At 44.2% G+C, this 23,600-nt stretch overlaps 1 protein-coding gene across 2 annotated transcripts in view; it reads right to left on the bottom strand.

Moving 5' to 3' along the window:
- Window positions 1–23,600, bottom strand: part of LOC129853067 (glutamate receptor ionotropic, delta-2) — a 691,695-nt gene that overhangs the window by 58,655 nt on the left and 609,440 nt on the right. For both annotated transcript variants that reach the window (XR_008759076.1, XM_055918729.1), the window contains exon 13: window positions 19,432–19,627. Coding sequence is in view for 1 of the 2 variants with exons in the window: in XM_055918729.1 (XP_055774704.1) it covers window positions 19,432–19,627 (196 nt within the window). In the remaining variant the exon portion in view is untranslated. The remainder of the gene's footprint in view (window positions 1–19,431; window positions 19,628–23,600) is intronic.

Here is a 23,600-nt window from a genome sequence, read left to right on the forward strand (position 1 = left end):
ACAGTATGGTGCATGCTGGGTAGAGATTCAGATGAAATACCCAGGAGACTACCAACTACAGTGTGGTGCATGCTGGGTAGAGATTCAGATGAAATACCCAGGAGACTACCAACTACAGTGTGGTGCATGCTGGGTAGAGATTCAGATGAAATACCCAGGAGACTACCAACTACAGTGTGGTGCATGCTGGGTAGAGATTCAGATGAAATACCCAGGAGACTACCAACTACAGTGTGGTGCATGCTGGGTAGAGATTCAGATGAAATACCCAGGAGACTACCAACTACAGTGTGGTGCATGCTGGGTAGAGATTCAGATGAAATACCCAGGAGACTACCAACTACAGTGTGGTGCATGCTGGGTAGAGATTCAGATGAAATACCCAGGAGACTACCAACTACAGTGTGGTGCATGCTGGGTAGAGATTCAGATGAAATACCCAGGAGACTACCAGCAGATGTTATCGCAGGCGCAGTGATATGCTTGTGTTTCTAGCTCCAACAGTGTAATACTACCGAGCAATACAAAACAATATACACATAATCCAAAACATGTAAAGAAAGAAATGAAGAAATATCAGAACACGCAACGTCAGAGTCAACAATTTAAATACACTGTACATATGTATATAATGGTGTGTATGGACAGTATGAATAGACAAAGGTGTACAGCAGTAGTTATATAGGATGAGCCATGACTAGAATACAGTATATACATATGACGTGGAAAACAGTAGTTATATAGGATGAGCCAGGACTAGAATACAGTATATACATATGACGTGGGTAAAACAGTACATAAACAATATTAAAGTGACAAGTGTTCAATGACTTAAGGCAGCAGTCTTATGAGTTTAAGCGTTTTTAGATAATTTACATTAAGGGTAAAAAAATAAATTGACTGTCTCTTTAATACCCAACAAAGAACAGGAGCACATAATCTGACATGATCTGAGCCAAACAGCAGAGGAACTATGAGTTTTACCTCAGAGGATTTGGCTATTGATTTGAAAAAGGAAGTAGAGTTTAACCACTGCATGAACCCATTATGTTTTCCTTTTTTTACTTAAACAACTGAGAAGTTGCAAGAGTGACATAATGAAAATATTGAACGCACACGATTTGGCACGAGTCGGTTGAAATCGCATCGCTGCTAGTTCCTCAAAGGGGATTCCTGAAACGCCATGGGTCATTGTCTCGCCACTGCAGATTTAATATCAAAATATTAGACTGCCGCTGAACAAAACAAAACAATGCCAAGGGAGGGATACAGAGCCCGTATCGTTTATTAGGAACTTTTGGTTGTATGACTTAGGCCTTGTTAAATATAGAAGTTTGTTAAATGGGGCAGAAGTCCATAAAGCATATTGCGTGTAACAAACAGTTACATGACCTACAGCATGGTCAAGCAAGGTAATGTTTCCGACATTTTCGGACCACTAAACAACTATTGATTTAGAACCACAGGGAGTTACCACACAACTCAAAGAAACAGGAGCTGCCTCCACTATTCCAGCACCATTTCAACATCATCAAATCTCCCCTGTTTAGTCTAATACAGTGACAACTAAAAGATACCAAAAACGATTTAGTCCAATCAACGTAAGCTATATATGATGTTGATGTCCATGGTTCTGATTTCTATTTCTGTGTGTGTGTGTGTGTGTGTGTGTGTGTGTGTGTGTGTGTGTGTGTGTGTGTGTGTTCGTGCTAGTAGAACAACATGTTGACACACCCTTTTACTTTTAGAGAAACGTCAATGCCATCCTCCTCTCTTTCACGTTGCCTAAAAGGTCTATCACTCTGTCATACAGTACAAGCATATATTTGTTGTTGTCCTAGGCTACCTGGCTAAAATGCTTGATTGCTAGACTAACTTCCTTTCATGAGCAACATTAGCTAGTTAACATTAGCCTTCTACATCTAGCTACATGTTGAACTTCCATCCTCTCAGACGGGGGACACAATGTATGAATTAATGGTTGAATCAGAATCACCGTTATAATCATTGGCCAGTACAGAGAATTTAGTAAAAAAGTCAAAATCCCTATCTCCATCCATGGCTAATTTAGGAAAGGGACAATTTTAGCTAGCAAGCCACCGGAAGAAAACAACACAACGAGATGCAACAATTCAAGTTGTTTCAGTCAACAACGTTTGGGTCTTGATGTGATGTGATTAGGGAGAAGCCAAATCCAAGCTGGCTTCCCTTGAACCTTTCTTTTGGTGTGCCAGGACCATTCACAGTTGAGCTCACTCAGTTTAACTCAACGCTGATTGGCTATTATTTTATACTTTTTTATCAAGGAAGGCCAAATGCTCGATGGCTTCCCTTGCATTCAATTCTACGTGCGGCAACAATGTCATACTCTTCTTGATCTCACAGCATCAGATAGATGGTCTACACATACAGTACAGAGACAGAGGGATGCTGTTTTGCTCGCTCGGATGCTTTCTCCTGTGAGATACATTCAGCCTTTAGGGAATTGAAGGAAAATGATGAAACACAGAGAGAAGAAAGATAAATAATTGGATGCTTTTTAAATGTATTTAATTGCTAAATGTTTTGGGGAAGAATGGCTTCCCTTGGCATCCATGACTACATGCCACTGCTCCATCTCCATCCTCTCCCCCTCCTGCAGAGCTCACCAGTACAGCTCACCACGGTTGAGTCATTACCTTTAAATAGGCTCACACCAGTGGATCCTACAGACCTGCATCACACTTGTCATTTGCAATTATAGGCTCTTGGTACTGTAGGGCTGTTCTCTCTGTTTTCAGCACAGATAGTTTGAGGACAAACACGATTAATGATGGATGATTGAGACATTCTGCAGTGGACATATGGGCAGAGCTACTTTGGACACAGTAGCCTGAGGTTCTCTCTCTCTCTCTCTCTCTCTCTCTCTCTCTCTCTCTCTCTCTCTCTCTCTCTCTCTCTCTCTCTCTCTCTCTCTCTCTCTCTCTCTGGTGTGGTGACAAGTTTTGCCAGCTGCATAGGTTTGACTTCCTTTCCTGACAGGAGGGATCGTGATCTCGACAACATGGGCAGGATGTGACAATAGCAGGTGAATCTCAAAAAGAGTCTCCGGTCCTCAGCCTCCTGTTGTGTATTCATTACGCAAATTCCGTTCCAAAATTTTTTGTCATTTGAAAAGAGATTTGCAACAGAAACAGTTTACTCCAAACGCTGTTGAGTTTTGTTTTGTTCTTAAACGGAAGTTGTAGTTCAGTCCTGTCTCTCTTAAAAAATAAAATAACCGGCTGGAAGAATTTGGAAGGAACCCTGCAGACAACACTCCACTTTAGATCATGGAAGAATAGATCATTTACAGATGTGCAGCTTGTGCCAAACACTATTCAGATTGGAATGGCAACACCTGAAAATCATACACTTAAAATTAACTACAACTTCTGTTTAAGAATCCAACGGCATTTACGTCAAGTTGAAGAGTGTTTGGAGTAAACGGTTTCTGTTGCAAAACGTTTTGCAACAGAATATGTGTAACAAATACACCCCTGCTATAGCCTCTCTGTCTTTGATCTAATCTGGCCTAAGGCTACAGTTATCTCCCCCTTGCTAAACTGTGTCTGGGAGAATGGAAGAGCAGAGCATTGGGCTGCGATGTACAGTACAGATGTAGGATCTTAATTTGATCATTATTTTGTTGCTGGGAATGTTCCTGCAGAGTAGAATATGCAAATTTGTAGTGTATTTGAGTTTTAAAAATGCTTAAAAGTTTTCAATTTCCACTTTGAAATGTCAGACTTGATTTGCCCTAACAAAAACAATTAACCCCTACAAAAACGTCAATGAATTATAATCCACATAATATTTGACATTTTCCGTTGCTGCTGGATTATTTTCCTGCAGTAGCAAATTAAGATCCTACATCTGTATTGTTGTCTCCCTTATCCAAAAGTCCATTAGGCCCTGGCCCGGTGCCATCTTGTCTCAGGCAGACAGAGATAAAGATGTGTGGAGGGTGTGAGAGAAAACAGAATGGCTTCCTTTCTACCAACGCCGTTGGTAGAGAGGAAGACCTGCACCATCCTCCCTCAGATCCATGGCCTCCTGGTCTTTTAATTTATTTACAATCCAATCCTTGAACTCGTGGCACAAAACAAAGTGAGGAGTCCATTCTCTTTTTCTTCTATTCCTGGGGAAACCGTTGTGAAATGTAATGATTCAATTTGGGACATCTTGCTGGAAAAAACTGGTCTGGACGGCCAAGATTAAGCTGCTTTTTAGAAGGATGTTTTGTCTTCATTGTTCTTGCGTTTATGTTTCCCGTCCCAATTTATGCAGTTGTGCTTGAGCAACTTTTCTCCTCCTTTGTGATTGCCTTTTCCTCTGTGCTACAGTAGGTTTCGCCAGTAGTAACTCCTTTAATCTTGTAACAATCTGCATTTATCTAAAGTGTCTCGTTAAGGAAGGGTGTCACAACCATCTAAACATACAAATGTCCTTTGGAAAGGGAAAAATAATGCAACCTGAATAGAATGACAGAAAACATTGTTTTTGCTTAAATGGCAAACATTAACACTACAAGCTTGTTAAAAACACCAATTTATAAGATACATTTTAAGGGACAGTAACTAGGCAAATCAGGAGAAACTAAAGTTTGTCATAAGATCTAAGATGGAAAAGGGGACAATAACGAAGCTTCCTGTACTTCTATTATGCCCTGTGCAAAATGGAAGACAGAGAATCGAGAGAGTTTTTGCAGACACCAGCGGCAAGGTAGCTTTAATCAGTTGCAGTGGATAGCAGTGGGAGAGCAACTTCTCTGTACGAGGTTCCTTTTTGTATGTAAACACGGCACAGCACTGCACAGCACAGCACAGCACTGCACAGCACTGCACAGCACTGCAATGGCCTGGTTGAACCTTGAGAGCAGACCCAGAACCCAGACAGCACAGATCAAGACCATGAAAGTGCATAACTAGCCCATTACACATCATATTTCCCACAGTAGCATCCCAAAAATACTAAAATATAGCATCCATATTAGCTGTCTCAATAGACTCATTGCCCCAGTATTCTGCAGTGGAAACAAAATATCACAGAAAAAAGGGCTGAAGCTCAAACTATCTTAGATTACTGGGATCCATGACTTATGGAGCATCCCTCGGCACCTCCACCACGCCTCCGTGATAGTCAGGTCTTCTCCAGGACACGTGGATATACAGGGGATGGCTAGGGAGCAGTGGAGAGCAGAGAGAGGGAAGAAGATGAAAAGGAATGTGTGAAAGTTCCCGTGTCCCGATACACCATCAATTTACATATCTCCTCCCTCAGCCTCCTCTTATTCACTGCAGGACAATATACCACCCATCCCCCCAACCCTCCCAACGAACCCCCACACCTAATTGCAATTTTCGTCCTTATACTTTCATAGACTTTCTTATTACATGTTTTATAATTACAAACTCCTGCGGCGAGCGGCTGGATGTGTTAAGTCATAATGACAGATCAGTCCATTTAACAGAACCTCGGGGTCCACGACAGAGCAGCCATAGCCCGTTCTCTCTCACACACACACACACACACACACACACACACACACACACACACACACACACACACACACACACACACACACACACACACACACACACACACACACACACACACACACACACACACACACACACACACACACACACACACACACACACACACACACTCCCTTTATTAGTCTACTATCTTAGCCCTGTGTCCGTATCATCCCTCTTTTTTCTCTCTCACATTCTTTCTCTCTTTCACTTACAGCTCCAGCACTGTAGGCCAGTTCTTCAGATGCCTAGCAACCATCCCAGTACTAAATCAATCAGCAGACTGAGATCAGTGCAGGCTAGTCGCGATCTCCCCCCCCCCCCTCTCCCTCTCTCTTTCTCTTTCTCAAATCAAAATAAAATACAATTTTATTTGTCACATACACACAGTTAGCAGATGTTAATGCGAGTGTAGCGAAATGCTTGTGCTTCTACTTCCCACAGTGCAGTAATATCTAACAAGTAATCCAACAAATTCACAACAACTACATTATACACACACATGTAAAGGGATGGAATAAGAATATGTACGGATGAGCGATGGTCGTGTGGCATAGGCAAGACACAATAGATGGTATGAAATACAGTATATACATATGAGATGAGTAATGTAGGATATGTAAATATTATTAAAGTGGCATTGTTTAAAGTGACTAGAGATCCATTTATTAAAGTGGCCAGGGATTTGGGTCTGTATGTTGGCAGCAGCCTCTCTATGTTAGTGATGGCTGTTTAACAGTGGCATTGAGATAGAAGCTGTTTTTCAGTCTCTCGGTCCCAGCTTTGATGCACCTGTACTGACCTCTTCTTCTGGATGGTAAAGTGGTGAACAGGCAGTGGCTCGGGTGGTTGATGCCCTTGCTGATCTTTTTGGCCTTCCTGTGACATCGGGTGCTGTAGGTGTCCTGGAGGGCAGGTAGTTTGCCCCAGGTGATGCGTTGTGCAGACCGCACTACCCTCTGGAGAGTCATGCAGTTGAGGACGGTGCAGTTGCCGTACCAGGTGGTGATACAGCCCGACAGGATGCTCTCAATTGTGCATCTGTAAAAGTGTACATCTGTAAAAGGCTTTTAGGTGACAAGCCACATTTCTTCAGCTTCCTGAGGTTGAAGAGGAGCTGTTGCACCTTCTTCACCACACTGTCTGTGTGGGTGGACCATTTCAGTTTGTCCGTGATGTGTACGCCGAGGAACTTAAAACGTTCCACCTTCTCCACTACTCTTCTGTCGATGTGGAAAGGGGGGTGCTCCCTGCTGTTTCCTGAAGTCCACAATCATCTCCTTTGTTTTGTTGATGTTGAGTGAGAGTTTGTTTTCCTGACACCACACTCCAAGTGCCGTCACCTCATCCCTGTAGACTGTCTCGTCGTTGTTGGTAATCAAGCCCACTACTGTTATGTCATCTGCAAACTTGATGATTGAGTTGGAGGTGTGCATGGCCACGCAGTCATGGGTGAACAGGGAGTACAGGAGGGGGCTTGTGGGGCCCCAGTGTTGAGGATCAGCGAAGTGGAAATGTTGTTTCCTACTGTCACCACCTGGGGGCGGCCCGTCAGAAAGTCCAGGAACCAATTGCACAGGGCGGGGTTGAGACCCAGGGCCTCGAGCTTAATGATGAGTTTGGGGGGTATTATGGTGTTGAATGCTGAGCTGTAGTCAACAAACAGCATTCTTCCATAGGTATTCCTCTTGTCCAGATGGGATAGGGCAGTGTGCAGTGTGATGGCGATTGCATCGTCTGCGGACCTGTTGGGACGGTACGCAAACTGATGTGGGTCTAGGGTGGCAGGTAAGGTGGAGGTGATATGATCCTTGACTAGTCTCTCAAAGCACTTCATGATGACTGAAGTGAGTGCTACGGGGCGATAGTCATTTGTTCAGTTATCTTTGCCTTCCTTGGTACAGGAACAATGGCAGCCATCTTGAAGCATGTGGGGACAACAGACTGGGATAGGGAGCGATTGAATATGTCTGTAAACACACACCAGCCAGCTGGTTTGCGCATGCTCTGAGGACGCGGCTAGGGATGCCGTCTGGGCCAGCAGCCTTGCGAGGGTTAACACGTTTAAACGTCTTATTGACGTTGGCCACGGAGAAGGAGGGGGGGGGGGTCCTTGGTAGCAGGCTGTCCTTGGTAGCAGGCAGCGTCGGTGGCACTGTATTATTCTCAAAGCGGGCAAAAAAGGTGTTTAGCTTGTCTGGAAGCAAGACGTCGGTGTCTGTGACCTGGCTGGTTGTCTTTTTGTAGTTTGTAATTGCCTGTAGACCCTGCCATATACGTCTTGTGTCTGGGCCGCTGAATTGTGACTCCATTTTGAGGGAACAACTACACTGTTAATATTCTGTTTATATTCGGCCATATTCCCCGACCTCTTTCCATGGTTGAATGCGGTGGTTCACACTTTCAGTTTTGCGCAAATGATGCCGTCTATCCTGGTTGGGGTAGGATTTAATAGTCACAGTGGGTACAACATCTCCAATGCACTTCCTAATAAACTCACTCACCGAGTCAGCGTATAAATCGATGTTATTGTCTGAGGCTTCCCGAAACATTTTCCAGTCCACGTGATCAAAACAATCTTGAAGCATGGATTCTGATTGGTCAGAGCAGCGTTGAATGGTTCAAGTCATGGGTACATCCTGTTTGAGTTTCTGCCTATAGGAAGGTACGAGCAAGATGGAGTCGTGGTCGGATTTGCCGCAGGGAGGGCGGGAAGGACCTTGTATGCATCCCGGAAGGTAGAGTAGCAGTGGTCCAGTTATTTGCTCGAGCAGTCAATGTGCTGGTAGAATTTAGGTAGCCTTGTTCTCAAATTAGCTTTGTTAAAATCCCCAGCTTCAATAAATGCAGCCTCAGGATATATGGTTTCCAGTTTACATCGAGTCCAGTGAAGTTCTTTCAGGGCCGTCAAGGTATCTGCTTTGGGGCGGATATACACGGCTGTGACTATAATCTAAGAGAATTCTCTTGGGAGATAATGTGGTCTGCATTTGATCGTAAGGAATTCTAGGTCAGGTGAATAAAAGCACTTGAGTTCCTGTATATTGTTATTGTTACACAATGAGTTGTTAATCATGAGGCATACACCCCCGCCCATCTTCTTACCAGAGAGATATATGTTTCTTTCGGCGCGACACATGAAGAAACCCGGTGGCTGTACCGACTCTGACAACATATCCCGAGTGAGCCATGTTTCCGTGAAACAGAGAATGTTACAATCTCTGATCTCTCTCTGGAAGGCAACCCGTGCCATAATTTCGTCCACCTTGCTGTCTAGAGACTGGACATTGGTGACTAATATGCTCGGAAGCGGTGGATGGTGTGCTCGCCTTCTAAGTCTGACCAGAAAGCAGCTCCATCTGCCTCTCCTGCGGCGACCACGTTGTTTTGGGTCGGCCTCTGGGATTAGATCCAATGTCCAGGATGGAGGGCCGAACAAAAGCTCCACTTCGAGAAAGACGTATTCCTGGTCGTAATGTTGGTAAGTTGACCTCGCTATTATATCCAATAGTTCTTCCCGGCTGTATGTAATAACACTTAAGATTTTCTAACAATGTAAGAAATAATAAAAAAATTACTGCATAGTTTCCTAAGGACTTGAAGATGGGCGACCATCTCTGTCGGCGCCATCTTGCCTCTCTAACTCTCGCGTACTCTCTCTCTCTCCCTTTTTCTCTCTCTCTCTCTCTGCCTCTCTTTCCATTTCTCTCTCTCCCTTTCTCTCTCTCCCTCTCTCTCCCTCTCTCTCACTCTCTCTCACTCTCTCTCCCTCTCTCTCTCTTTCTCTCTCTGCCTCTCTCTCTCTCTGCCTCTCTCTCTCTCTGCCTCTCTCTCTCTGCCTCTCTCTCTCTGCCTCTCTCTCTCTGCTGGCTACACACTATCGGTCCATCATGTCTTTCATTTGGCCCTCTCCTCCTCCTTTAATGTCCAGTCTAAATTCTCCCCAGACCCTGCCCTCCCGCTCTCCCATCCTCTCTCAGTACTCTGAGGGACAGGATAACAAAGTCACACTGTTATCTGCATCAAAAGTGGGAACCCGATTATTACTGAGGAAAATGTGTTTGAAGTTTGAAATCTAATTACATATCACTGTGAAATGTAACTAGTTTAGTGATTTAAGACATTAATTCATGGCCTTCAAAAGTGAAGAACACTGTCAAGCATACTCAGCTCGGATAACTCAACTTATCTTAGTTTTTGAGCCAAGCAACACATTGTTTTGTAAATTACCAGTACTAATTTCATTGAGTGACTTAGAAGGTTCTGTTTTACAGTGTCTGTGTAAGAGACCAGTAGCCTCAGATATATTGCAGAGATAGGTTCCTGGTATTCTGTCCACCTGTCAAATATGAGCTGGTGACTGAATATCTGCAGAGACAGTTCACACAATGATACACATCTGTCATCTACCACAGCTGCCCCACTATTGCCCGTAACCCTGGCAACTGCCAAGCTCGGACCTGTAGCCCTTGACGACTGGCAAACGCACACACGGGAACATTTTACACACACATAAATACACACACCATAGGGCTACAGGTCCCTCAGGCACAGAGGGGGATTTAAGAGAGCCATTGGACAGAGTAAACAGGTGTTAGAGAGGCTGTCAGAGCACCAAGCCACTCCAGAGAGCACACACAGTGGGAGACAGACAGACAGACAGACAGACAGACAGACAGACAGACAGACAGACAGACAGACAGACAGACAGACAGACAGACAGACAGAGTGATAGCGATAGAACAATGGATGGGGGAGGGATGGAGGGAGATGAAGACATAAAGAGTGTGTGTGACTAAAGGTAGCTGTGGTGGTGGTTGAATAATTGAATTAAAGAAAAGAGAAGAACAGATGCAAGAAAAAGAGTTCACATTGTACAAGCACTTATTTACTCTCTCACCCCCCCCCATTTCCTCATTAGTTTCTTGTCATATTGAAATATGTTAAACAGCGTGATGCAGTGAGAATGGGAGAGACATTATTTATACAGAGCATATCAATGAGCTGCTCTGCTCCTGTGTCTGTCTGTCTGTCTGTCTGTCTGTCCGCCCGCCCGCCCGCCCGCCCGCCCGCCTGTCTGTCTGTCTGCCTTTGCAATATAAGCCCTTGATAATGACGTTGGCACATTGAGAAAAATGACTGAGATCACTTTGAGCACCGCAGTGTAAAGGACGGCCTGATTCGTAGTCAGCCAAAGACACTTCCCATCTCCCTCTCCTTGCCTCCCTCCCGTCTATCTCTTAGCCATTACCATTTCCTCCTGCATCAAGGGAAGAACCAAGTAGCACAAGGATGATTAACCATAACCTGAGTTATTAGCATAATATTTATAGCTACTCTCATTAGTCCAGACAGAGCAGCATACATATGTGGAACTGGCGGCCATTTTCCTTCTCTGGAGGACACTGACGTAGTAAAAGAGAAGTTGTACAGCCTCGGATTCAGGCCGCTCGAGAAAGACCAGTGATTGGAACCATACTATTAGAGTAGTGTTTCAGGGTATACTGGAAATGTCACGTTCCTGACCTGTTTTCTCTTGTTTTGTATGTGTTTATTGGTCAGGGCGTGAGCTGGGTGGGCATTTCTATGTGTTGTGTTATATGTTGGGTTAAAGGGTTAATTGACCTTGTATGGCTCTCAATCAGAGACAGGTGTTTTCGTTTTCCTCTGATTGAGAGACATACATAGGGAGGTTGTTTCTCACTGTTTGTTTGTGGGTGATTGTCTCGATGTTACCCAAAAGATTAAGTGGGTGTAATATGAGGGGTGGGCATTCTATGTTTTCTGTTTCTATGTTGGTTTAAGGGTTGCCTGGTATGGCTCTTAATTAGAGGCAGGTGTTTGGCGTTTTCCTCTAATTGAGAGTCATATTTAGGTAGGTTGTTTCACAGTGTTCGTTGTGGGTGATTGTCGCTGTGTCTATGTCGATGTTCTATGTTGCATGTATGCACTAGTTCATTCGTAGCTTCACGTTCGTCAGTTTTGTTATTTTGTTAGTTTGTTAAAGTATTTTGTTTCATGTTCATCTTCGTAGAGAAATAAAAGAAGATGGCTTATTTTCCACATGCTGCGCCTTGGTCCTCACTCTCTACCTTTGACGATCGTGACAGAATCCCCCACCACCCTAGGATCAAGCAGCAAGGAAAAGGGCAGCGACAGCAGTGGGAGAAAACCCAGGACTCCTGGACTTGGGAGGAGATCTTGAACGGAGACGGACCCTGGGCGCAGGCTGGGGAGTATCGCCGCCCCAAGGCTGAGCTGGAGGAAGCGAAAGCTGAGCGGCGGCGATATGGGAAAGCAGAAAGGCAGCGCGACAGGTACGAGAGGCAGCCCCATAATTTTTTTGGGGGGGGCTAGAAAGGAGTGTGGCTAAGCCAGGTAGCAGACCTGAGCGCACTCCTCGTGCTTATTATAAGCAACGCGTTACTGGTCAGGCACCGTGTTATGCGGTTAAGCGCACGGTGTCGCCAGTGCGTGCCCATAGCCCGGTGCGCTATAGGGCAGCCCCCCGAAAGTGTCGTGTGAGTGTGGGCATCCAGCCGGGGCGTGTTGTGCCTGCTCAGCGCGTCTGGTCTCCGGTACGCAGTTTCGGTCCAGGGTATCCTGCGCCGGCTCTGCGTGCTGTGTCTCCGGGGCGCTGGGAGGGTGCAGTACGTCCTATGCCTACGCTTCGCTCGTACCGGGCAAATGTGGGAGTGGAGCCAAAGAGAGAGGTGCGCGTAGTAGGCACTAGATCTCCAGTGCTCATCCACAGCCCGGTTCAACCTGTGCCTGCACTCTGGAGGGTACGGGCTGGAATAGTACTCCAGCCTGGGGGAGTGGTGCAAAGGCTGCGCACCAGAGCTCCAGTGCTCCCCCACAGCCCGGTCCTTCAGGTGCCTCCTCTGAACATCAAGCCTTCTGTAGGTCTCTCCAGCCTGGTGGGTCCTGTGGCAGCCCCACGCACCAGGTTGCCTCTCCGTCTCCTCCCTACAGAGCTGCCCGTCTGTCCAGAGCCGTCCAGCCAGGACCAGCCAGAGCCGTCCAGCCAGGACCAGCCAGAGCCGTCCAGCCAGGACCTGCCAGAGCCGTCCAGCCAGGACCTGCCAGAGCCGTCCAGCCAGGACCTGCCAGAGCCGTCCAGCCAGGACCTGCCAGAGCCGTCCAGCCAGGACCTGCCAAAGCCGTCCAGCCAGGACCAGCCAGAGCCGTCCAGCCAGGACCTGCCAGAGCCGTCCAGCCAGGACCTGCCAGAGCCGTCCAGCCAGGACCTGCCAGAGCCGTCCAGCCAGGACCTGCCAGAGCCGTCCAGCCAGGACCTGCCAGAGTCCCTCAGCCAGGACCTGCCAGAGTCCCTCAGCCAGGACCTGCCAGAGTCCCTCAGCCAGGACCTGCCAGAGTCCCTCAGCCAGGACCTGCCAGAGTCCCTCAGCCAGGACCTGCCAGAGTTCCTCAGCCCGGAGCTGCCGCCCCTTATCCCGGAGCTGTCCCTTATCCCGGTGCTGCCCCTTATCCCGGTGCTGGCCCTTATCCCGGTGCTGCCCCTTCATTTAGGTGGGTTTAGTTGGAGGGTGGTCATTGGGAGGGGGATACAGAAGCGGGGAGTGACTATGGTGGTGTGGGGACAGCGTCCGGAGCCTGAGCCACCACCGTGGTCAGATGCCCACCCAGACCCTCCCCTAGACTTTGTGCTGGTGCGCCCGGCGTTCGCACCTTAAGGGGGGGGTTATGTCACGTTCCTGACCTGTTTTCTCTTGTTTTGTATGTGTTTATTGTTCAGGGCGTGAGCTGGATGGGCATTTCTATGTGTTGTGTTTCTATGTTGGGTTAAAGGGTTAATTGACCTTGTATGGCTCTCAATCAGAGACAGGTGTTTTCGTTTTCCTCTGATTGAGAGACATACATAGGGAGGTTGTTTCTCACTGTTTGTTTGTGGGTGATTGTCTCCTGTGTCAGTGTTTGTCGCACCATACGGGACTGTTCGGTTTGTTTTGTTCATCGTTCTTTTGTGTAGTCTATTTTTCCCTGTTCATGCGTTCTTCGCGTTATTTGTAAGTTCGTATTGTTCAGGTCTGTCTATACATTTCGGTTTTGTTATTTTGTAGTTTATTCAAGTATAGGTCATTTTCTGTCTTCATTGTTTTGTCGTGTCTTTATTAAATGATGTATTCACAACCCGCTGCGCCTTGGTTCAATCACTACTCCTCCTTTTCGGTTGAAGAGGAGGAGGAATGCCATTACAGGAAAGGCCAAAAGTATTTAATAAAACATATACAGTGCATTCTGAAAGTATTCAGATCCCTTTTGACTTTTTACACATTTAGTTACGTTACAGCCTCATTCTAAAATGGCTAACATTGTTTCCCCCCCCTCATCAGTCTAAACACAATACCCCATAATGACAAATCCAAAACAGGTTTTTAGAATTTTTTTGCAAATGTATTAAAAATAAAAACCTGAAATAATACATTTACATAAGTATTCAGACGCTTTACTGAGTACTTTGTTGAAGCTCCTTTGGCAGCGGTTACAGCCTTGAGTCTTCTTGGATATGACACTACAAGCTTGGCACACCTGTATTTGGGGAGTTTCTCCCATTCTTCTCTGCAGATCCTATCAGGCTCTGTCAGGTTGGATGGGGAGCGTTGCTGCACAGCTATTTTCAGGTCTCTCCAGAGATGTTCGATCAGGTTCAAGTCCGGGCTCTGGCTGGGCCACTCAAGGACCTTCAGAGACTTGTCCCGAAGCCACTCCTGTAGTGTCTTGGCTGTGTGCTGAGGGTCGTTGTCCTGTTGGAAGGTGAACCTTCGCCCCAGTCTGAGGTCCTGAGCATTCTGGAGCAGGTATCCAGATCATCGGATGTAGTGATCACAATATAATAGCCATATCTAGGAAAAGTTCCAAAGGCTGGACCTAATATAGTGTATAAGAGGTCATACTAGGCATTTTGTAGTGATTCCTATGTTGTTGATGTAAAGAATATTTGTTGGTCCGTGGTGTGTAATGGGGAGCAAACAGACGTTGCACTTGACACATTTATGAAATTGCTTATCCCAGTAATAAGCATGCACCCTTTAAGAAAATGACTGTAAAAACTGTTAAATCCCCGTGGATTGATGAAGAATTGAAAAAATGTATGGTTGAGAGGGATGAGGCAAAAGGAATGGCATATAACTCTGGCTGCACAACCGATTGGCAAACGTACTGCAAATTGAGAAATCATGTGACTAAACTGAGTAAAAAGAAGAAGAAACAAGGGGATACCTAGTCAGTTGTACAGCTGAATGCCTTCAACTGAAATGTGTCTTCCTCATTTCAACCCAACCCCTCTGAATCAGAGTGGTGCGGGGGGGCTGCCATAATTCAACCCAACCCCTCTGAATCAGAGTGGTGCGGGGGGGCTGCCATAATTCAACCCAACCCCTCTGAATCAGAGTGGTGCGGGGGGGCTGCATAATTGACACCCACGTCTTTAGCGCCCGGGGAACAACACATGCCACCAGAGGTTTTTTGACAGTCCCCAAGTCCAGAACAGACTGTGGGAGGCACACAGTACTACATAGAGCCATGACTACATGGAACTCTATTCCACACCAGGTAACTTGCCGGACCCCAGGAAGAGTAGCTGCTTCAAATACAAAAATCATCAAGGCTCTCTCTGTAATTTGCTCTGTTCTTCTTTCCCTCGATACTGACTAGTCTCTCAGTCCCTGCCTCTGAAAAAAACATCCCAACAGCATGATACTGCCACCACCATGCATCACTGTAGGACTGGTGCAAGGTTTCCTCCAGACGTCACGCTTGGCATTCAGGCCAAAGCATTCCGTCTTGGTTTCATCAGACCCGAGAATCTTGTTTTTCATGGTCTGAGAGTCCTTTAGGTGTCTTTTGGCAAACTCCAAGTGGGCTGTCATGTGCCTTTTACTGAGGAGTGGCTTCTATCTGGCCACTCTACCACAAAGGCCTGATTGCTGGAGTGCTGCAGAGATGATTGTCCCTCTGGAAGGTTCTCACATCTCCACAGAGGAACTCTGGGGCTCTGTCAAAATTAACATCGGGTTCTTGGTCACCTCCCTGACCAAGGCCCCTTTCCCCCGATTGCCCAGTTTGGCCGGGCGGCCAGCCCTAGGAAGTCTCGGTGGTTCAAAACGTCTTCCATTTAAGAATGATGGAGGCCAATGTGTTCTTGGGGACCTTCAATGCTGCAGAAGTTTTTTGTACCCTTCCCCAGATCTGTGCCTCAACGCAATCCTGTCTCGGAGCTCTACGGACAATTCCTTCAACCTCATGGCTTGGTTTTTGCTCTGACATGCACTGTCAACTGTAGGACCTTTTATAGACAGGTGTGTGCCTTTCCAAATCATGTCCAATCAATAGAATTTACCACAGGTGGATTCCAATCAAGTTGTAGAAACATCTTAAAGATGATCAATGGAAACAGAATACACCTGAGCTCAATTTCAAGTGTCATAACAAAGGGTCTGAATACATATGTAAATAAGGTATGTTTTTTTTATTTTTAATACATTTGCAAAAAATTCTAAAAACCTGTTTTCACTTTGTCATTATGGGGTATTGTGTGTAGATTGATGAGCAAAACAATTAATGTAATCCATTTAGAAGAAGGCTGTAACGTAACAAAATGTGTAAAAAGTCAAGGGGTCTGAATACTTTCCAGATGCACTGTATTTATCCATGTTAAAAGTGTTTACATTTTTTTTTTTTTTTTTTTTTTTTACTAATGAACAGGAATTTCATGTACGTTGATGAAATATCAGTGAAAACCTTATACAGGAGTATGGTTCCCTATGGACTGCAATGACATCGCATAACATTGATTGGCATTCACATCCTACTAGGCAAATGGCTGTGATATCAAAAACAAGTGGAACATATACAAGAGTATTGAATGTTCTGAGCATATATTGCAAATGGCTGTGATATCAAGAATAGATGTGGAATCTAAAAGTCTATTGAACGTTCTGAGTTTAGACTGAAGTGGCGGAGATTGGCATTGCTACCCCTAACGTAATGTCCTTCAGGGCTCTGCTATATATTCCTGATAAGATAAACACAGTGGGTCTGACAGATAATATTATTCTGCTACAATGATTGCAATCTGAACAGTGTTGGGGAGAAAATCCATAGTGCCTGGGACTTAGATTCTGAGAGGTTTATTGACAGTGTGTGGAACATAGAACTGTCAACACTCGACCGACAGGACATCGGATACGAGAAGGAAAAATAGATCCACAAAACAAACTATAGGGGACCAAAGGAGGGCTGCTGGACTCACTGGCCCTCCTGACAGAAGATACTGATTTCCAGAGATACCACTTGCAAACAAACAGACAAACTGAATTAAACAAATCCTTTAAAAATGGATTTAAAAGAAATAGAACGATTCTGGGTTAGGAGAGGCAAACTTGTCCTGCATGGGATCGAGTCAGGGACACAAATATTCCACTAGAGGGAGGTGTTGAGCCTACAGCCCGGTGATAAAGGGAGGGGGAAGATACTAAGAGAGACAAATACATGGAGAGTAAGAGTGCAGTGGGAATGACGGCTTGCATTAAGCTTCATAGTTGTTGTACTTGTCTGCTACTCCGGGGGTGTCACCCTTGTCATGCAATATTTATCCGAGCACCTGGGAGTGCTGATCATCCCAATAAAACGCGGACTAATTCATGAAACCAAGCTATTCAGCCCTAATAATCTTTATGTCGAGGAGTCGAAGGCTTGAAGCCATAATTCACTAATTTACCATCGCTTTAATTGCTGCTACCAAGTGTGCATCCCAAATGGCAACATACTCTCTATATAGTGTACTGCTTTAAACCAGAGCCCTATGAGTCCTGGTCAAAAGTATTGCACTAAATAGGGAACAGGTTGCCATTTGGGTTGCAAACCTACGTCGGGTCCAATTTACGAATGAAAATATTTTCTACGAAAATAAAAGAACACCCGGGATTATCTATACAATTCTACATTTATATTGAGAGATAACAAATGACACATTTATGTACCTGTACCAGGCACTTATGGTACTAAGTCATCATTTAGGGGATGGAGTGCTAAACCATGCATATCTCACAGGCATTGTTTAGAGTCCAACCTCTCCCCTCTGTCTCTCTCACATGTTAGGATTGTGTCTGTAGTTGTAGGGTAACAAGCTACCGAGCAAAAAAGTACTTCTGCTCATTTGGTCTAAAATGAGATAATGCCATTTTTGCTACATTAAATACATGCTTGATCATGTGGACAAGTATCCTGCCTCTATTGTGTTTTGGAGAAAATGGGGGTCGTGTTAGCAGTAACTGCATGACGTTACTGTGAAATCAAGGTAAATAAAAGCAATTTTTCTCAGTTCCACACTATGAGCAGTTACTGCCTTTTTGCTTGTTAGGGCAGAATAATGAACACATGTACAACACATGTCACCCAGCCAGAGGAGATATATAAAACCCTATGAAACGCATGAATGATTAGTACGTTTAGGACACACCAGGACACGTGTTCTCGTGTGCCTCAGTTGGTAAGAGTATGACGCTAGCAATGACAGGTTTGTGTCATGTTAGGTTTGTGGGTTCACACACTACATCGTTCAACCGGGTTCACACATACTAGTATATACTCACTCACTGTACTGTACGTACCATTGGATAAAACCATCTGCTAAATGTCATAGACCAGGGCTGCCCAACCCTGTTCCTGGAGATCTACCGTCCTGTGGGTTTCAGTCCAACCCTAATTTAACACACATGATTCTACTAATTAGCTGCTCAACAAGACCTTCACTAGCTGAATCAGATATGCTATATTAGGGTTGGACTGAAACCTACAGGACAGTAGATCTCCAGGAAGAGGATTAGACTGAAAACCTACAGGACAGTAGATCTCCAGGAACAGGGTTGGGCTGAAAACCTACAGGACAGTAGATCTCCAGGAAGAGGGTTGGACTGATAACCTACAGGACAGTAGATCTCCAGGAATAGGGTTGGGCTGAAAACCTACAGGACAGTAGATCTCCAGGAACAGGGTTGGGCTGAAAACCTACAGGACAGTAGATCTCCAGGAAGCGGGTTGGGCTGAAAACCTACAGGACAGTAGATCTCCAGGAACAGGGTTGGACTGAAAACCTACAGGACAGTAGATCTCCAGGAACAGGGTTGGGCTGAAAACCTACAGGACAGTAGATCTCCAGGAAGAGGGTTGGGCTGAAAACCTACAGGACAGTAGATCTCCAGGAAGAGGGTTGGACTGAAAACCTACAGGACAGTAGATCTCCAGGAACAGGGTTGGGCTGAAAACCTACAGGACAGTAGATCTCCAGGAAGAGGGTTGGACTGAAAACCTACAGGACAGTAGATCTCCAGGAAGCGGGTTGGGCTGAAAACCTACAGGACAGTAGATCTCCAGGAAGAGGGTTGGACTGATAACCTACAGGACAGTAGATCTCCAGGAATAGGGTTGGACTGAAAACCTACAGGACAGTAGATCTCCAGGAATAGGGTTGGACTGAAAACCTACAGGACAGTAGATCTCCAGGAAGCGGGTTGGGCTGAAAACCTACAGGACAGTAGATCTCCAGGAATAGGGTTGGACTGAAAACCTACAGGACAGTAGATCTCCAGGAAGCGGGTTGGGCTGAAAACCTACAGGACAGTAGATCTCCAGGAATAGGGTTGGACTGAAACCCACAGGACAGTAGATCTCCAGGAATAGGGTTGGACTGATAACCTACAGGACAGTAGATCTCCAGGAAGCGGGTTGGGCTGAAAACCTACAGGACAGTAGATCTCCAGGAATAGGGTTGGACTGAAAACCTACAGGACAGTAGATCTCCAGGAAGCGGGTTGGGCAGCCCTGGTGTAGACCATGTAAAGTGGTGTACCTTGCGGATGCCCTCCTTGGACTCGTCCACGTTGTTTTCGGCCCCTCCGGTGCGGTTGATCATGCGCCACATCTGGGAGTACATGGGGTCCCTCTCAAAGGGGTTCATGGCCTTACTGCGCACCTGCTCGTACACAGCCGAGTCCAACACTGTCCCGTACGGCAACTCTGTCTGCTTGGACAGGTCTTGGAGAGACCTATAGAGAGAGACAGAAGGGGGAGGTTTATGGGAAATGTAGGCCACCATGTACACATACATTAGAACATGGGGTTGACATGGAACTACACTTGTAGTTCAAATAATCAGACTCCGCACCCACACACCTACCGAGACACACACACAGAGTCAGTGCCGAGATCATAACTTGAAGCTAATTAAGGGTAAGCCAGCGAACCAACTGTAAAGAAGCTCCCTGTAGTTCCACTAAAAGGGGTATAATGGAGGGATGTCATAAAAGCACTAGTCAGTAGAGTCTTACCATTTCCACCTCAAGGGAAATGAAGGTATTTTAATTACAATGCTACAGTCTTCAAACACTCACCATTTACAACTGTAATAAAAAACCATAACTGGGACTAATGACTGTTTGTTTGTCAAATTGCTTTAACAGAAGCCACCGATGTAATTAGGAGAACAACAACTGTATCACTATCACTACTATTAAACGTCTGTTGTTACCATCACTACTATATAGCTTCTGTTGTTACCATCACTACTATATAGCTTCTGTTGTTACCATCACTACTATATAGCTTCTGTTGTTACCATCACTACTATATAGCTTCTGTTGTTACCATCACTACTATATAGCTTCTGTTGTTACCATCACTACTATTAAACGTCTGTTGTTACCATCACTACTATATAGCTTCTGTTGTTACCATCACTACTATTAAACGTCTGTTGTTACCATCACTACTATTAAACGTCTGTTGTTACCATCACTACTATATAGCTTCTGTTGTTACCATCACTACTATTAAACGTCTGTTGTTACCATCACTACTATTAAACGTCTGTTGTTACCATCACTACTATGACTCTTCTGTTGTTACCATCACTACTATATAGCTTCTGTTGTTACCATCACTACTATATAGCTTCTGTTGTTACCATCACTACTATTAAACGTCTGTTGTTACCATCACTACTATATAGCTTCTGTTGTTACCATCACTACTATATAACTTCTGTTGTTACCATCACTACTATATAGCTTCTGTTGTTACCATCACTACTATTAAACGTCTGTTGTTACCATCACTACTATATAGCTTCTGTTGTTACCATCACTACTATTAAACGTCTGTTGTTACCATCACTACTATTAAACGTCTGTTGTTACCATCACTACTATATAGCTTCTGTTGTTACCATCACTACTATTAAACGTCTGTTGTTACCATCACTACTATATAGCTTCTGTTGTTACCATCACTACTATATAGCTTCTGTTGTTACCATCACTACTATTAAACGTCTGTTGTTACCATCACTACTATATAGCTTCTGTTGTTACCATCACTACTATATAACTTCTGTTGTTACCATCACTACTATATAGCTTCTGTTGTTACCATCACTACTATATAGCTTCTGTTGTTACCATCACTACTATTAAACGTCTGTTGTTACCATCACTACTATATAGCTTCTGTTGTTACCATCACTACTATTAAACGTCTGTTGTTACCATCACTACTATTAAACGTCTGTTCTTACCATCACTACTATGACCCTTCTGTTGTTACCATCACTACTATGACTCTTCTGTTGTTACCATCACTACTGTGACCCTTCTGTTGTTACCATCACTACTATGACCCTTCTGTTGTTACCATCACTACTATATAGCTTCTGTTGTTACCATCACTACTATATAGCTTCTGTTGTTACCATCACTACTATATAGCTTCTGTTGTTACCATCACTACTATATAGCTTCTGTTGTTACCATCACTACTATATAGCTTCTGTTGTTACCATCACTACTATGACTCTTCTGTTGTTACCATCACTACTGTGACCCTTCTGTTGTTACCATCACTACTATGACCCTTCTGTTGTTACCATCACTACTATATAGCTTCTGTTGTTACCATCACTACTATATAGCTTCTGTTGTTACCATCACTACTATTAAACGTCTGTTGTTACCATCACTACTATTAAACGTCTGTTGTTACCATCACTACTATATAGCTTCTGTTGTTACCATCACTACTATATAGCTTCTGTTGTTACCATCACTACTGTGACTCTTCTGTTGTTACCATCACTACTGTGACCCTTCTGTTGTTACCATCACTACTATATAGCTTCTGTTGTTACCATCACTACTATATAACTTCTGTTGTTACCATCACTACTATATAACTTCTGTTGTTACCATCACTACTATATAACTTCTGTTGTTACCATCACTACTATATAACTTCTGTTGTTACCATCACTACTATATAACTTCTGTTGTTACCATCACTACTATATAACTTCTGTTGTTACCATCACTACTATATAACTTCTGTTGTTACCATCACTACTATATAACTTCTGTTGTTACCATCACTACTATATAACTTCTGTTGTTACCATCACTACTATATAACTTCTGTTGTTACCATCACTACTATATAACTTCTGTTGTTACCATCACTACTGTGACCCTTCTGTTGTTACCATCACTACTATATAGCTTCTGTTGTTACCATCACTACTATATAACTTCTGTTGTTACCATCACTACTATGACTCTTCTGTTGTTACCATCACTACTGTGACCCTTCTGTTGTTACCATCACTACTATATAGCTTCTGTTGTTACCATCACTACTATGACTCTTCTGTTGTTACCATCACTACTGTGACTCTTCTGTTGTTACCATCACTACTGTGACCCTTCTGTTGTTACCATCACTACTATATAGCTTCTGTTGTTACCATCACTACTATGACTCTTCTGTTGTTACCATCACTACTGTGACTCTTCTGTTGTTACCATCACTACTGTGACCCTTCTGTTGTTACCATCACTACTATATAGCTTCTGTTGTTACCATCACTACTATATAACTTCTGTTGTTACCATCACTACTATATAGCTTCTGTTGTTACCATCACTACTATTAAACGTCTGTTGTTACCATCACTACTATATAGCTTCTGTTGTTACCATCACTACTATGACCCTTCTGTTGTTACCATCACTACTATATAGCTTCTGTTGTTACCATCACTACTATGACCCTTCTGCTGTTACCATCACTACTATGACCCTTCTGTTGTTACCATCACTACTATGACTCTTCTGCTGTTACCATCACTACTATGACTCTTCTGTTGTTACCATCACTACTATGACTCTTCTGTTGTTACCATCACTACTATGACTCTTCTGTTGTTACCATCACTACTGTGACTCTTCTGTTGTTACCATCACTACTGTGACCCTTCTGTTGTTACCATCACTACTATGACTCTTCTGTTGTTACCATCACTACTATGACCCTTCTGTTGTTACCATCACTACTATGACCCTTCTGTTGTTACCATCACTACTATGACTCTTCTGTTGTTACCATCACTACTGTGACCCTTCTGTTGTTACCATCACTACTATAACTCTTCTGTTGTTACCATTACTACTATGACTCTTCTGTTGTTACCATCACTACTATTAAACGTCTGTTGTTACCATCACTACTATATAGCTTCTGTTGTTACCATCACTACTATTAAACGTCTGTTGTTACCATCACTACTATATAGCTTCTGTTGTTACCATCACTACTATTAAACGTCTGTTGTTACCATCACTACTATATAGCTTCTGTTGTTACCATCACTACTATATAACTTCTGTTGTTACCATCACTACTATTAAACGTCTGTTGTTACCATCACTACTATGACCCTTCTGTTGTTACCATCATTACTATGACTCTTCTGCTGTTACCATCATTACTATGACTCTTCTGCTGTTACCATCACTACTATGACTCTTCTGTTGTTACCATCACTACTATGACTCTTCTGTTGTTACCATCACTACTATGACTCTTCTGTTGTTACCATCACTACTATGACCCTTCTGTTGTTACCATCACTACTATGACCCTTCTGTTGTTACCATCACTACTACGACTCTTCTGCTGTTACCATCACTACCA

The sequence above is a fragment of the Salvelinus fontinalis genome, chromosome 4 (assembly GCF_029448725.1).
Source record: "Salvelinus fontinalis isolate EN_2023a chromosome 4, ASM2944872v1, whole genome shotgun sequence".
In the NCBI taxonomy this organism is placed as follows: domain Eukaryota; kingdom Metazoa; phylum Chordata; class Actinopteri; order Salmoniformes; family Salmonidae; genus Salvelinus; species Salvelinus fontinalis.